The 14,620-nt window shown below is 50.3% G+C and overlaps 1 protein-coding gene across 1 annotated transcript; it reads right to left on the bottom strand.

Annotated features, from left to right (window-relative positions):
• Positions 1-45: 45 nt before the first annotated feature.
• On the bottom strand, positions 46-11,148 carry ITGB2 (integrin subunit beta 2). The gene is made up of 16 exons (XM_010713131.3): positions 10,996-11,148; positions 7,050-7,116; positions 6,743-6,831; positions 6,312-6,495; positions 5,773-5,943; positions 5,298-5,539; positions 4,782-4,937; positions 4,427-4,522; positions 4,198-4,287; positions 3,771-3,911; positions 3,346-3,530; positions 2,399-2,643; positions 1,917-2,136; positions 1,630-1,835; positions 1,269-1,435; positions 46-1,026 (listed from the first exon to the last, which is right to left on the bottom strand). The coding sequence occupies exons 2-16, from the start codon at positions 7,111-7,113 to the stop codon at positions 961-963; spliced, it is 2,322 nt and encodes a 773-aa protein (XP_010711433.1). The 5' UTR covers positions 7,114-7,116; positions 10,996-11,148; the 3' UTR covers positions 46-960.
• Positions 11,149-14,620: the final 3,472 nt, after the last annotated feature.

The following is a 14,620-nucleotide window of genomic DNA, read 5'->3' as shown; positions in this document are numbered from 1 at the left end:
ACCCATAACATAAAAGGAACAAGTAGTTGTGCAGAATTTGAAAAAGCACTGAGCTGGAGATTTTATGTGTGATGCCAGGTCTTTTGCACTGCTCACCCTCAGCAAGTCTGATGGACTCGCAGAGTAGGGAAGAGATCTGGTCCTAGTGGTGGCAAGAAGCTGTGGTTGAGTTCAAAGCTGCAAGCACTGTTTCACATGTTCAACGCCTCTGATGTTGATGTTCCACAGTTCAGTCTGCTGCTCCTTTGCTTCTTTGCCATGCAGTGGGTTGCGTGGTGGAGGTAAGCCAAGCTCACAGAAGCCCAGGTAGAAATATGGAGGAGCCCGAGATATGTCTAAGAGGGAAGTAACACTGGGGAGCAGCTGATGATTTAAAATTCAGATTCACTGTTTGTTTTCTGGCTGTCCATCGTTTCCAGGTACAGCAACAGGAGCAGATTGCCCGCCTGGAGACGTTCCTTGTCCATTTCAGCAATGAGTAGTTTAGAAACGAGCTGCAAGTGTAACCGTGCAGAGCAGTGCAGCACCGCATGGAGCAGCCTAGGAGTGAAGCGTGCTGGAGCAGAAGGGAAATAGCAGTTTTGAACTCCTCATTGGGAGCACTTTCTGCACTAAGTCCCTAGGATTTGGCATCTGAAGGTCCTGCCACAATGCAAATCTAGCACCAGGAACTAGAACAAATGGAAACTGATATGGAGCCGGGTTGAGTGCCTGTTGGTAAGATCTGCTCTGCAGCCCTGTCTGTGACACTGCTGTTCCCTCCTCCCACAGTGCAACCAGACAGCTATGTAAGAGAGGATAGGTACTGTGCAGCCCCTCAGCCAGCACCTGGATACTGGTGGTTTCTGGGAAGAAGGGTTAAAAACAACACAATAAAGAAGAAGAGGTGGGAGCCTGAAATTTCCTTGTTTGGCGTTTCATTTAGTGGTGGGTCCTAGTGCTCCCAGGCATCACTCCAGTTCATTGCCCATCAAACCTGGGGTTCATGACAGTGGTGGTGGCACTCTTGAACAGGGGGTTATCAGCCTGAAGAGAGAAAGGTGAAAGTCTCATGATACTGTAGCAGACTTTTGGCAGTGTATAACCCATCCTTCCATGACTTTGAAGGACATGGACAGCATTAGCTGCTCCAAGATTGGGCACCGAGAAGGTCTGGGTCCACCACACTCTGGGCACTGCCAGCTGCAGGAGCCCCTACAGAAGATTTCTCCTCCATACCCATCCTCCCAGCATCCTCCCTGCATGCAGTCATCCTGATGCTCTCTTACTTCGTTCCACTTGGCCTTGGATTTCTCCTTCTCGAACCTGCGGTATTCTCGGCGGTCGAAGATCTCCGTCAAGAGACGCCAGATCAGCAGGAGCAGGAGGCCAATGAGAGCCACACCAGCAATGGTGCTGCCTACGATCAGCGCGACATTGGGAGGCTCTGGGCACTCTGTGGATCAAAAACAGATCCTGTACGTCTGCAGCCCCAGGAGAGCTGTTGGGGCAGGGGCAGGATGAGTGGGATTCATAGAATCATAGAATGGCTTGGGTTGGAAGGGACATCAAAGATCACCAAGTTCCAACCCCCCCCCACTACAGGCAGGGCAACAAACCTCCACATTTAATACTAGACCAGTCTAGTACCTTTCTTAGGATCAACGGTGACAGTATACATCTCCTCCCCATCATCCTGGGCCATAAAGAAGGAGATCCAGCAGTTCTCAGAGTCCTTCTCCTTGCATTGCCGGCTCCCTGCCCGTGGCTGGTCAGTCAGCTGAATGTTGGTGCAGGCCACAGAGCAGTTCTTTGTCAGTGGCCCGCTACTGAAGGACTTGCATTCCACGCAGGAACTGCAACACAGGCAGCTGCAAATTGTCTCTGCAGCGGCAGCAGCCCCCATGCCCACCCCACCACTCAGCTCCATCACTCACATGTGTTTGCCACAGGGTGAGGGGCAGCCAGGGCACTCCTCGCAAAAGGGGGGCTGGTAGCCCCCCCGGCACTGGCAGCGGTTGCAGTGGCAGGAGCCACGCAGGCTGCACTCATTCTGCCGGCTGTTCCTACAGCCATCAGTCGACTTCTTGCATTGGCAGGCGCTGCCCTCATACTTGGGCGTACATTTGCACTCACCACAGTCGCAGCGTCCACGCTCTGTGATGGGAAATGTTTCCAGTCATGGCCCTGTGGGGTACAGGGCTGCCCTCAGAGGGAGCTGTGGGGAGGATGGGGTTGAGGGAGGACAAAACAGGAGCTGGTCCCTCTGCCAGCTCTGACTGCCTCTGCTTGGAAGGAGCCCTGCTCTGGGACTAGGGCTGCCCTTCTAGGAGGGGTTCTGTGAGGGCAACATGGAAATGCGCTCATGCAGCTCGGACACTGGGACCACCCCCCTGTGTCTGGGCACCCGGTTGCTCACCCTCACCACCACACAGCGAGCCATTGTGAAACTCGCAGTTCATGTTGTCGCAGTCGCAGAAGGTGCCATAGATCTCCTTGCCGGGCACATCACTGGTGTGGCAGGCGCACTGCCCGCACACGCAGTCCCCCAGCCCCGAGCAGATGACTGAGCTGTTGTCCTTTCGGCAGCTGCCCTCCAGCTCTTTGCTGGTCCTTCCTTTGGTGTCACACTCACAGTTCTTTCCCGTGTAGCCCAAATTGCAACTGCCATGAGGGGAGAGGAATGAGACTGGGTCAGCAGCCACGGAGCACACACAGGGCCGGGCTCAAACCTCGACCAAAGCAGAAGAGATCTGGGATAGCATTGTTGGAAACAAGCATGTCACCAGGTGTCTGCATCACCATCTGCTGGAGTGAACTCTGGGAGGCCCTTTGGTGGGAGACCTCAGCATGTTTGTTATATTTACAACACCAAATGATTGCCTGGAAATTATTATGATATTTATAACTTCCAAACCCTTGCCAGGAGATCTGAGTGTTTCCTGAGGAAACCCAGGCTTTTCCTCTCCCACTCACTGAGAGGCCTTGAAGCAATAATTATGTTTAAAGATGTACATGAACCGCAGAAGTGAGATTTTTAGAGATTTCTACAGAAAGCTTGGTTGAGTGGGTGGAGAGTTGAATGAATAAAGGGTAGACTTTAGGAAAGCAGCAGAGGATCTACCAACTGAAGACAGACCTCAGTGTATTCCCTGCTGCCATGAACCTAAACCGCTGCTCCAAAAAGGAAAGTGGGTGCAAATGATAAGAGCAAGGCCATGACTGATGGTTCTGCAGGCGCTGGGATGCTGGGAGGCACCAAGCACAGCAGCAAGCAGTGGCCTTGGCTCGGCCTGGCAGCTCTCTCACAGCATCTACTCAACTCTGGCATTATTTGAAATAATATTTGTGGAGAACAGCACTCACCTGCAGATCCCACAGACAACTTCGCCATTTCCACTGCAGGCAGTTGGATCAGGCTGCTCTCTGCAGTCACAGTCACAGATGCTGTCTATGTGCACAGTGAGCGTGTCTGTGAAGCCCAGTGGACGGATGGTGAAGGACTGACTTTTGATGCACTCATTTGCTGTGACCTTCACTTTGAAGGTGACCTAGTAGGTGCAGAGTGAGAAGAGGGAAGGGCTAGAGACCATCAGGTAACTTCAGTAGTAATATAATACTGGCCACAGGCTGAGTGCACACATAATGGAGGATCATCCTCAGCATTCTGGACATTTTGGGTATTAAATTCACATGAACAAAAAGTCTGGGACAAGAGTTCCTGCTGTTAAACAGAAAAGGCAGGAGGAGCTTTGCAAGCTGCACGGCATTCCTGATTTAGGGAAACATACCTCATCACTGATCTTAACATTGTCACATTGCCCTCTTGCTTCATTCTTGGTTCCTGTGTTGTTATTGCAGATGGAGTCATATTTGACATCCAGGACATCTGGCAGGGTGGAGTGGTCCAGGATGATCCGTGAGGAGAGGTTCTGCAAGGGAAAGATGGACAGTTATCCAGAGGAGGGACTGAAGCACAGAGATGTGGAGTTGCTTCCCCGAGCCCAGGGGAGAAGGGTAGGGTGAGCCCCAGGACATAGTCTCAGCTGACTGTGATGGGGCAGGAAATGTGGCATCAGAGAAGTGGCAACCTCTTGCTGGTTGTGGGCAGAGTCCCATCCTCAAAGTCCCAATCTCACCTGCTCTCAGATGATGATGACACATGACGTGAACTTTTCTCCACCAAATAGGCAAAATAAGTTCTCACCCAGCACTTACATTATAAGCCACCTGGATGAGTTCAATGATGTTGCTGGAGTCCTCATTGAGCTCCCCTACTGCTGACTTTGGGATCATTTCACTGAGTTTCTGCCAATGGAGAGCAAAGGAATGAGATGTCCCCACCATGTGATAGCAGTGGCATCACATGGTGGTGATTATAGCAGGACATAGCAGAACATGCATGTGTCACCTCAGGAGGCACCTGGACCAGCCAAAGTCTACTCACTTTGTAAACATCCACCATCTTGCTGGTGACAGCAAAAATGGGCTGAATGTTGTTTTCAGCAAGTTTCTGGACCAGCTGGCCAACAGAAGGGTAGTCCTATGTGAGAAGAGCAGGCTGATAGAGTCGCTGTAAGGAAGACCTTCCAGAACACCCCAAACAAGTCAACACCTGATACAGAGGAGTTTTCACTCCTCAGAGGCACCAGAGGCAGCAGCATCTCTGCTTGCATCCATCACCCCCCTCACCCTGGACTGTCTCCCAGGCCCCCATGAGGGCTGTAAGCAATTACTGTGGAGCTGCCCCATGGGCTTAGGGAGCCACTGAGCAAACCTTGGAACAATGCCAGAGTACTTACAAACTCATTGCTTTTTTTGTACATGTTGTCCTCCAAGTGGCACTGGCCATCATTGGGGGTCAAAATGCCCCCGAGCTTGCCATCACCAGCGAAGTGGAAGCCATCATCAGTTGCGTACACCAGCAATCGGGTCACATTGCGCCAGCCAATCAAGTCCTGTAATGATATGGACAGCACTGAGACCTGTCCACAGATGGGGCTGGGGTGATGCTGCCTGGGCACGGTGCAGTCACTGACGGATATCACATCAGCCTCAACAAGGGCCAGAGAGCATAGACGAATGTTACTGGGAACTCAAGTTAGGAAGCTCAAGGGTAAGATGCTCTCTTGTATCCAGGCAAATCAGGACTTTTACATGGATTACAGGCCTGAATCTACATAATGGACACCCACAACCTGATCCGGGAGGAACAGAGCCAGCTCCTGATTGGAGGAGCCATGAAGCAGAGGCAGCAGCCATCATGCCCGCAGATACAGGGAATGGGGACACATGAAGCCACCCTGTTGGGTACTCACTCCACACACCGCCGCCTGCATCATGGCATCCAGCCCCCCTTCTGGGGCATCCAGGTTCCCTGAGATGAACTGCTTCCCCACTTCACTCTCGAACTTCTCGGCATTGTCAGTGAGTGAGAGGATGTGCTTGAAGGCGAATGGAGGCTGGCAATTACTGTCCTTGTTGGGGCAAGGGTTCTTCAGCTTCTCAGGGTGTGTGTTGACAAAAGGTAGTACCGTCTTGTCCACAAAGGAACCAAAACCTAGGATGCCCAGGACCATGGTGTTAGGGAAGGAAGAGGCAGGGGTTGACAGGTGTCCTGATGGCACCGGGCATGGACAGCCTCCTGGCTCCTGCATAGGGAACCAAATGCCAGTCCACATCCCATGCTCCAGCACACTGCTTCATACTGCCTGCATCCTGCATTTTGTTTTGTCCACTGGCCTCACTGCACTTCCCATTGAAAAGCTGGCCCTGTGCTGGAGACAGGCTCACCTATGCGGCGAGAGGGTGTGGTGCTCTCCAGGGCTCTAAGCAGTTGTCCTCCCAGCTTCTTCACATTCTCTAGGTCATCCAGCATGGAATAGGAGAGGTCCATGAGGTAGTAGATATCAATGGGGTACCCTGTGGCACGGCGAAACTTCACATCAAATTCAGCAGGCTCCCCTGTGGGACACCAGGTTCAGCCACTGTGCTGTGGATCATGTCCTGCCTCATTGCCCACCCCATACTGGGATCTTTCTTTGGGAGAAAATGGGAAGGAAACATGCCACCATATCCCAGCACAGCTACAGGCTCCATCCTTATCCCCCTGAAGTGTCTCCCACCCTCACATCTTCACTAGAGCTTTCCTTCAAGATTTTTCAGCTCCTGTGAGGTCCCTAAGGTCCCCTGCAAGGTCATCTCTTGCCAACAGCCCATTCAGTTTTGAAGCAAGGGTAAAAAACACGTGCAACAAACGTTGGCCAGCTTCAGCTGCTATCCAGCTGAGTGTGAGAATTGGCAGATTATTAGCAACAACACAGGAATCGTACTTATCCTCAGCTTCAGATGCACCTCCTGGGGAGTCAGCTGTATCTTATTGCTGAACGCACTGTCCTGCATTCTTTTGATTTCATTGACCGGAAACTCAATCTCATTCTCTGGGCATCCCCTCTGCTGCAGCTGCTCTATGGTGTCGCAGCGGTTGGAGTCTGGCTCACCAGCTTTGGTGAAATTCTGTGTGTTGCAACATCAAACAGAAAAATCAGAGGAGCAGGAGGTAAGTGAACCCAATGGCCAATGACCCAACTCCCAAATCAGCTCTGCTGGGGCTCTGGGATATCAGTGGAGTAAGGAAGGCTGAAATTCTCCTAGTCTCACCCAGCAGAGAGGACACAAAGCCCTCCCAAGACTGTCTACTCACTGGCAGGATGGCTGTCCCACTGCCCTTTTGCTGGTAGCATGTGAGGCTACCGGGACCTACCAGCTTCTTGCACCAGGCGCAGCCAGGGCCAGACTGGATGCAGTTCTTGCATGTCCCCACCTTGATCTTGGGACACTCTGCGGCAAAGGCTGGAATGTGGAGAAGATGGGTTTGAAATGGGGGAACAGGGCCAGTCTGCACCAGAGGCAGCTGTGGGGTGCTCAGGCTCCCAGCAGCAGACACCCACCCTGCATGGCTCTCAATGCCACATGTAGTGCAGTGTTGGGTATTTCCCCACTCCAGTAGTGTCTCACTGACCACATGAAGAGTCGGGGAAAGGCAGGGATGAAGGGCAGGTGGGGCTCACCTGTTGTCAGCAGCAGCAGCATCCAGGTCATTGCTGGCAGCCAGAGGCAGCAGTCACGAGGCATTTTCTGCAAGAGGAAAGGTGATAGCCTCAGGGAAGGGAGCCTCCAAATCCCACAGAAAGCGGCTGCAGAGATGGTGGCACAGAGTGGATATCTCCATCCTGCAGCAGGACAGGTCCTAAGAGTATGATCCCACCTGACGGCTCACATGCTCTTAGAAAAATACATTGGTATCTAGCTAAACATAGCTTTTGGGCTAAACATGAAAGTCAGCAGAGCAACAACTGGCACTGCATCAGTTCACCTTCAGTTGAACTGCTGCGTAGACTGATGTGATATCTATCCAGATTCTTCTCCATCTATGTTTGTGTATGTATGTAATGCAGAAAGGCATTGTCCTGGAGCAAAACCCAACAGAGTTGTGGCCTTACAGCATGGATGTATTTGGGGATGTGAGAAAAGAGGAAATTGTTAAAAGAGGAAAAAAAAGAGGGGAAAAAAGTGTGGAGGAACAATGAACATTTCCGTTTTCAGCAATAATAGATACAACATCAAAAGGATGTGTCACTGGTTTTGAAATGGCTCTTTTGCCACCCTGAGCAATCAGACAGCTCCTCCCTGGTTCCTGCCAGTGCTGCAGAGCACCATCAGCCTCTCCTGAGAACCTGCCAGACTGAGAGGCTCGGGGCGGGAAGGAAGAAGCAAGGGAAATGCACAAAAGGCACCAAACCCAGAGCAGTAAATATGGCTGCTCAGAGCTGCTCCTGAGGCACAAGGATGTGTCAGGCAGCAGACAAGTCAAAGGGTGACAATGATCAGAAAGATCAGATGCTAAGGGAGATTAGATGGGTGTCATTTTGTGACAACTGTGCAGTGGGGTTTGATGCCTGGTTGTTCTGTGAACTTGGAGGTGTGAAGGGGCTGCAGCAGCAGAGTGCAGGCTGTTAGGATGTGAAGATTTGCAGCCTAAAGAGGTGACCACCTCAGAGCTGAGCCCCTCATCAGTGCTCCAGAGGCAGTCACTTCTCTGCACAGACAGGCAGAGGTGACTGTGCTCACCTGGTCATGGTGGCAGAGCCTATGACTCTGCTCTGCTGTGCCATTTTGTGATGGGGCTGAGCTCCATCCTTGCCTGTGACCATGCCCACTGCATCTCCGTGGGCACTCCACAGGTGACTGGGCCCTGGGGGCAGGTGCAGAAGGAAAACACTCAGTGTTCACACAAGCTAGCTCTGGCTAGGTTTCATACTGGGTTAATGGGTTTCGTTTTTTCACCTCTTGCCTGCCTCATAGTGGGACTCACAGTTCCAGCTCTCTCCTCTCATGGAAGAAAAGCCTGTAACTGCATGTGGACATGTGCCCTTTGCACTCATTTAGGCCAGAAGGGAGCTGTATAAGCCACAAGATTAGCCACGGACTGAGGCCCTGTGAGCTCCTTGTGCTTCGCTTGCTGGAGATAGTAGGTTCATACATACATAAAAGGGAGTAAGTTTCCAATTACAACAGGATTAAAAATACCTCCCAGACCCCAGAAACACACTCAATTTAAGACAAGTTCTGCTTGATAATGAGTTTTGTACTATAGGGTTTATTTAGTGGGCTGGATTTTGGTGCCCTTATAATGCTAAAAGTCATTTCTTTCCCCACAGCAGGGGTGTAAAACACACCCTGATGCTTGGGGACTGTAGCAGCAGAAAGCTCACCTGTGTGTGATGTAGGGTGACTTTCAAAGGAAACAAATGGGGCTTCTGCTTTTGTCTGCCTCCTCCCAGTACAGAAAGGGAAAACAGCTTTTCTGTCTGACTTGGTGCTAGCAGGGGGGCTCAGGCAGTTTTCTCCATTTGCTCTTGCCATCCATTTGGCTCAGTGTCAAACTGATACTGCTAGGGGTGCACTGCTCCCAGCTGTGCTCTGCCAGGGACAGGTTTCCTTCTCACGGCAAGCAGAGGGATGCACAAAGCCCACCATCCTGTCTGCAAGCTGGGATTTATAAATAGGGCTGAAGGGGAAGTGTCAAAGCTAGCTGCTGTCTCATTGCTATAAATAAGATGAGAGTTCAACAGCAGAGATGGGTCTTGCAGTCTGTTGGCCACAACCCTCCTTTGCTGCTTTGCTAATTATCTACTTCTTGCAAAATGGGAGGACATCTTCCTGTGCCCAGTATCCCTGGAGGACTCTCGGCATGCTTGCATCATCTGCCTGTAACTGTGAGGCTGCCATCTACAGGGTGTAAATGAGCGCCATAGGGCACAGCAAGGCAGGGAGGTGCATATCATTTGGCTTGTGGCTGTTCCTTCTTTCACTTAGTTTGGTGTTATGGGTAATTCCCATCAACTCAGACATTCATTGAGAGGGCTAGGACTGGCTGAGACACTGAGGCACTTCCTCCATGCAAAATATGTGTGTGCAATATATATATATACACACATATGTTTATATATATTTATATATGTATATATATATACGTATATTTATATATAGGTATGTATGGGTATATATACACACACCAATAACACACACCAGCAGCTTTGCAGGGTCTGCCTGCATCATCTCTATCTTTATACATCTATCTATCTAAAAATATATATTTATAGAAAGGTAGATACAGGTACACAAAAACAGCCTTGCAGGGCCTGTCCCAGTCACTGAACGCAGTCTCCTTCTGTCACTGGTGCAAACATCCTGTTGCACCTGTTCTAGGCTAAGCAGGAACCCTTTAGGACAGAGGAGCTGTTCCTTGTTTCTCTGGTGCTTTATGTGAAGACTCGTGGCTAACATCACACATTTGGCAGTAGCATAGTGAAGTGGTATGCCTCCTGCCTGCAGCACCAAACTGCAAAAGTGGGAGACTTCCAGCTTCTCATGCTTCATGCAAGAAAGTAGGTCCTGCACTGTGGTCGCTAGCCCACTGAGTTCAGTTACAATTCACTATAAAACCACTGAGCAAAGCAGGATGTGACAATAATGGTAGAGAAATGTAACATAGCTTTCCCACGCGTTTCTGCAGAGGAACTAGCACCTGTGTCAGCCACAGGGCTCAATATCTCTGTTCATGCATTTGCTTTTCATCTCCCTGCGAGACAAGGAGTGAGACCTTTAAAAATCATTGAAAATGAAGGTCTGTCTGCTTGAGAATGATTCAAAACCAAACAGCAGCTCTCTGGCTTCTCCATCACATGTGGGTTATATTTCACAGGACCTACACTTTCCCATTGCTGTGTTAGCAAGCAAACTTTTTCCTGCCTTAGAGGCTTAACAAAGGACTTGCCTTCTGCGGGGAAAGTTTGCATGCATCCTTTGCTGTATTCCTTGCTTCCACTATAAATCTTCTGAGGTTTTTTGCAGAGTGTAATGCACACAGAGAGAAATGAAGGAGAAGAACAGAGTCTTGCCCCACTTCCCTAGCTCTTCTTCCAGCCTTTCCCCATTCCACAGAGGCAAAGGCATCCTCATCTAGCAGGCCACAATGGGACAGATTGCTTGCACCAATCAACCCCTTATCACAACAAAGCTGGGCTGTTTCTGGGCACAAGGTGTGACGTGCTCAGATAACATTCCTGTGCCCACGTGCTGGAGGTGACACAGCACTGGGCAGAAATTGCTGCAGCCCTCAGCTGCCATTTTGGAGGATTCAACAGGAGCACCCTGGGCCTCTGCTGCTTCCCAAGCCCACAGGAGGGTGAGGAAGGGCCTGAAACTCTCCTCTAATAACTGCTTGCACTTCCAGGCTCATTCTTTCCTCTAAAAGCAGAAATGCACAGATGAGGCAAGCCGCTTTTGAGAAGGCCACATGCCAGGCTTCAGCATGCCAAAGGACTCACCTTGCACAAACCTGGATCAAGAGTCACAAAACAAATTCATGGAATCCCCATAGCTATGAAACTCCTTAGTTGCCCATCCACCTTCCCCCAGAAAGGATGTGCACAAAAGTGAAAGAGTACTCGCCTCACATCAAGCCTTCCCTTTGGCTCCTCTTCTGGAACTGCAGTGAGGCTGGAAGCCCTCTGGCTGTGCTGCCTAGCTGGGAGCAGCAGCTGAGAATCAGGAGCTCTGGTGCTGGTTCTTCCTCCTTCTGTCTCGTGCTGGCTGAGCAGAAAGGAGGAAGCCAGAGCAGTGGTTTGTGGGCGGGCGCCTTCCCCCAAACCCAGCCAGCCCTATGCACCAAAGCCAAAGCTGAACTCTATTTGCCTTTGTACCTGCCCAAAACACCTTCTTCTGCCCACTTTGATCTTCAACAGCACTGCCAGGCAGGCAAATGAGGCCAGCTCTGGGGAATCTGAAAAACTGGTGCACTGGGGAGATGCTGGTACCCTCAGCTCTGGAGACAGGGGAGCCAACTCTCCTCTCTGGCCCCAGTCTGGCTGTGTTGTTTTTATTTCATAGGCAGGCTGTTGCAATGGGCAGGTCCTCCACACTCAACAGAGGATGCCAGCGCTGCTCTTGACATGACACAGTTTGGGGGCATGTGGTTTTTTGAGCCTTTAGATTTTGCCATGCAGACTGTGGCTTCCCCTCCTAGCACACTCCAAGTAGAGAGGAACTGGCTCCAGACAACCCCCTCTTAAACTTTTTAAGGCACTAAACTGAAAAACACATGGTATCTTAGATTTTTTTGAGTGACAATTAACTTGGGACCATTATTTGCTTTGCAGGTCAAAGAGGTCCTGCCAGACAGTCACCAGTGAGCCTTCACCTGCTGACCCACTCCAGCGCTGGCAGCTCATCAGCCCGCACTATTCACTGCATGTACAGCCAATGCATGGTCACTCCTTGCTGATGGGTAAAAGGGGCCCCAGAAGAATCAAGTCAGGGCTGGAGAAGACAGCTCCAGCTGTGAGGCTTCAGCTGCTTGAAAACTTCACCTCTCATACTTCCCAATTTGGGCACAACTTCCACTTTTTAAAGGATATCTTCTTATTTCTACATCTGATTTCTTCTAGTTGCTGCGGTTTAACTCTGCTATGGGAGGGTGTCCTGTGGGGGCCTGTATGTGTGTGATTACAGCCCATCACCTACAGAGTCATAGCGCCCTCCAGTCCATTTCAAGGTTTTAACCATTCCCTGTGACTTTAACAGCCATCTTTATTTTGACTACTTACATTTTAATTATGTTTCCACTAACATGGATTGCTCCTTTTCCCTTTCCTAGCTATGGTTTTTGCAGGACCTCTCTCTGCCAGCTGGGGCCAGGCTCCACCATGAGCTAGGGGCAGGTGTTGCCTCTGGCCTATTCCTACCATGCAGTGTTGGTGGTCAGAGAGTTTTGGTGTTGTGCTCCTCAGCAGCACTCCCCAGCCTACAGCAAGGCAACCAAACTCTTCCCAGTGACATTTTCTACACCTGACAAATGTTATATCTTCCCTAACACCCTCAAGACCTGGCATCAAGACCTTGCCTGCTGCCATGTTGCGAGTCAGACCCACCACTACTGGTCTCCCTGGCTTGGCTTTCTCCAGGTACCAGTCTCCTCCTCATTTTCCTGCACAGCAAAATCTCACAGAAGTTGTTTTGGGAAGCACAGTGAGCAGCGGTGACTTGACTGCTATCATGTTGAACTTTGCAAGTGCTCATTTCCTGTCTGCATGCCAGAGATGAGCAAGGATCTAGCAGAAGAAAATGGGCACCACTCCCTTGGTGGTGGGAAATCTCTGTTTGAGAAAGCCACTGCTGGCGAGCACTGCATGTATCATGGTGTTTTCTGTGATTTTGAAAGAAGAGAACCAAAAAAGGGAAAATGGAAGCCCAGCTGCCTGCAGAAGCAGCACAGGGAGGTGCTGTGCCACCCACACTGGGGTGCCAGGCACAGGGGAGCAGAGCAGTGCCTGGATGTCCTGGTTTTATGATTTTGTTACCGGTATTCCACATCATAACATCATGTAGAGTACTGGTAGTTAAAGAGTTAATGCTACAGTTCCGTGGACTGCTGATTTTCTGGGTATACCTAGTTCTCAGAAGAGAAGAAGAACTACATAACCCAGAGGGGCTTTTGTTTCCATTTTCCATTCAGAGGGAAAGATAAAACTGCTCACAGACCATGAGACGTCCCCTTCTCCTTTCAGCTCATCTCTGCATGTGTGCTCCCTAGCTATCTCACCTTCAGCATTAGAATAAAGTCTTAGGTTTCAGGCACTCTCTCTCTCTTGTTTTATTTGATTTATTAGCCTCAATTCCAATTATATGGTGTTATGTTATCTTGTATTCTGGTATCTTATTTAGTCAATTAGCTTTCCTCCTCAGATTGTTGCCACTGTTATGTTTTTAGGTCCATCTCCCATCTCTCTACCTTTTCGCCTTCCCCCTTTTCTCCCTTCCCCTTTCCCGAGGTATGGTGTCCACGTGTCCCCCTGTCCCATTAGTCATGGAATTGGGCTTAACCAGCCTGTAAACCATTGACACTGTGAGCACGTGGGACAGGAGCAACCACTTCACACAGCAGGCTGTGGCTGTCAGCATGCACACAGAGCGTGGCCAGGCTATGCCCACAGGTCAGCAGAGGTTCCAGTCCTCACTGGGCCACAGCTCTGATTCCAGCCAGCCAGCAGTGGTGCAGGACCAGGCCCCTCCTGCCCCAACTACAAGTGCTGGCACAGGTTAGTGTTAGGAAACGTTTCTTCTCAGAAGGAGCGGTGATGCAGTAGCACAGCTGCTCAGAGAAGTGGCAGAGTCACTGCCAGGTGTTCCAGAGCCATGGAGATGTGGCACTGAGGGATGTGTTCAGTGAGCATGGGGGAATGGGTTGGGGTTTGACTTCATGATCCTAGAAAGGTCTTTTTCAACCTTAATGATTCAGTGATTCTGATTTGAAGAATTACACAAAACATTCTGATAATATATCCTTATAAGTATAGCCACTGAATTGTTCTATAATAAGATTAAAGCTTGCTTGCATCCACCATGGAAGATAATTGTGCCATAACACTGTAGATGGGGAGGCATGCTGTACCACTGCTCTACTTTAACAAGGAAAAAGAAACATGCAACAGGAACACTGTGCACCAGTTTTGTGGAGTCCTTAAGCTAGGATCCACACAGCAGGCAGAATGAGCCTAAAATGTGACAGTGTCATACTGTTATGTGATATTTGTTTTCCAAATCTGTGTGTGCAGACTTCTCTGCTTGTCCTTGCATCTTGTAGCAATGTTTGGGACAAAAGAAGTCTTTCATGGAGAGTTTTTTTGGAGAGTTATCCCAACGCTATCCCAGCGTTGCCTGTAAGAATATCTGCTTAATGGTAATAAAATTTTTGCTGGTAAGTTTCCTTGAATCCATTTCTTCATGTCGATCCTATGACACAGCCCGGGGCTAAGCTCTGCTTCAACTCAGAGCCCCAGGTTTAAACACAGCGCAACCAAGCTCTCTTGTTTGTTTCCAGAAGCGGAGCGCTGAAGGCCCCGCCACCATCCAACGGCTTTGCCGCCCGTTTAAGCGCTTCTTTCCGCGCTACACCGAGCAGCCCCTACCACCCCCATCGCCCGCCCCGGAAGGAAGAAGTGAGGACAGGAAGGCAGCCGGGAACGCCGCCCGGCAATCGGCGTCCTCGGGGCAGCGCTGTATGCGCGCACCGCGTGGC

Source organism: Meleagris gallopavo, chromosome 7 (genome assembly GCF_000146605.3).
Source record: "Meleagris gallopavo isolate NT-WF06-2002-E0010 breed Aviagen turkey brand Nicholas breeding stock chromosome 7, Turkey_5.1, whole genome shotgun sequence".
Taxonomy (NCBI): domain Eukaryota; kingdom Metazoa; phylum Chordata; class Aves; order Galliformes; family Phasianidae; genus Meleagris; species Meleagris gallopavo.
This window is presented reverse-complemented; position numbering and strand designations above follow the sequence as displayed.

Excerpts from the sequence above, each read along its gene's own strand:
- ITGB2 (XM_010713131.3), bottom strand. The coding sequence starts at position 7,113 with ATGCCTCGTGACTGCTGCCTCTGGCTGCCAGCAATGACCTGGATGCTG. Across the intron at positions 3,912-4,197 it reads TCATCCAGGTGGCTTATAAT|AACCTCTCCTCACGGATCAT; the intron begins GTAAGTGCTGGG and ends TTTCCCTTGCAG. Across the intron at positions 2,644-3,345 it reads GTTGTCTGTGGGATCTGCAG|TTGCAATTTGGGCTACACGG; the intron begins GTGAGTGCTGTT and ends CCCTCATGGCAG.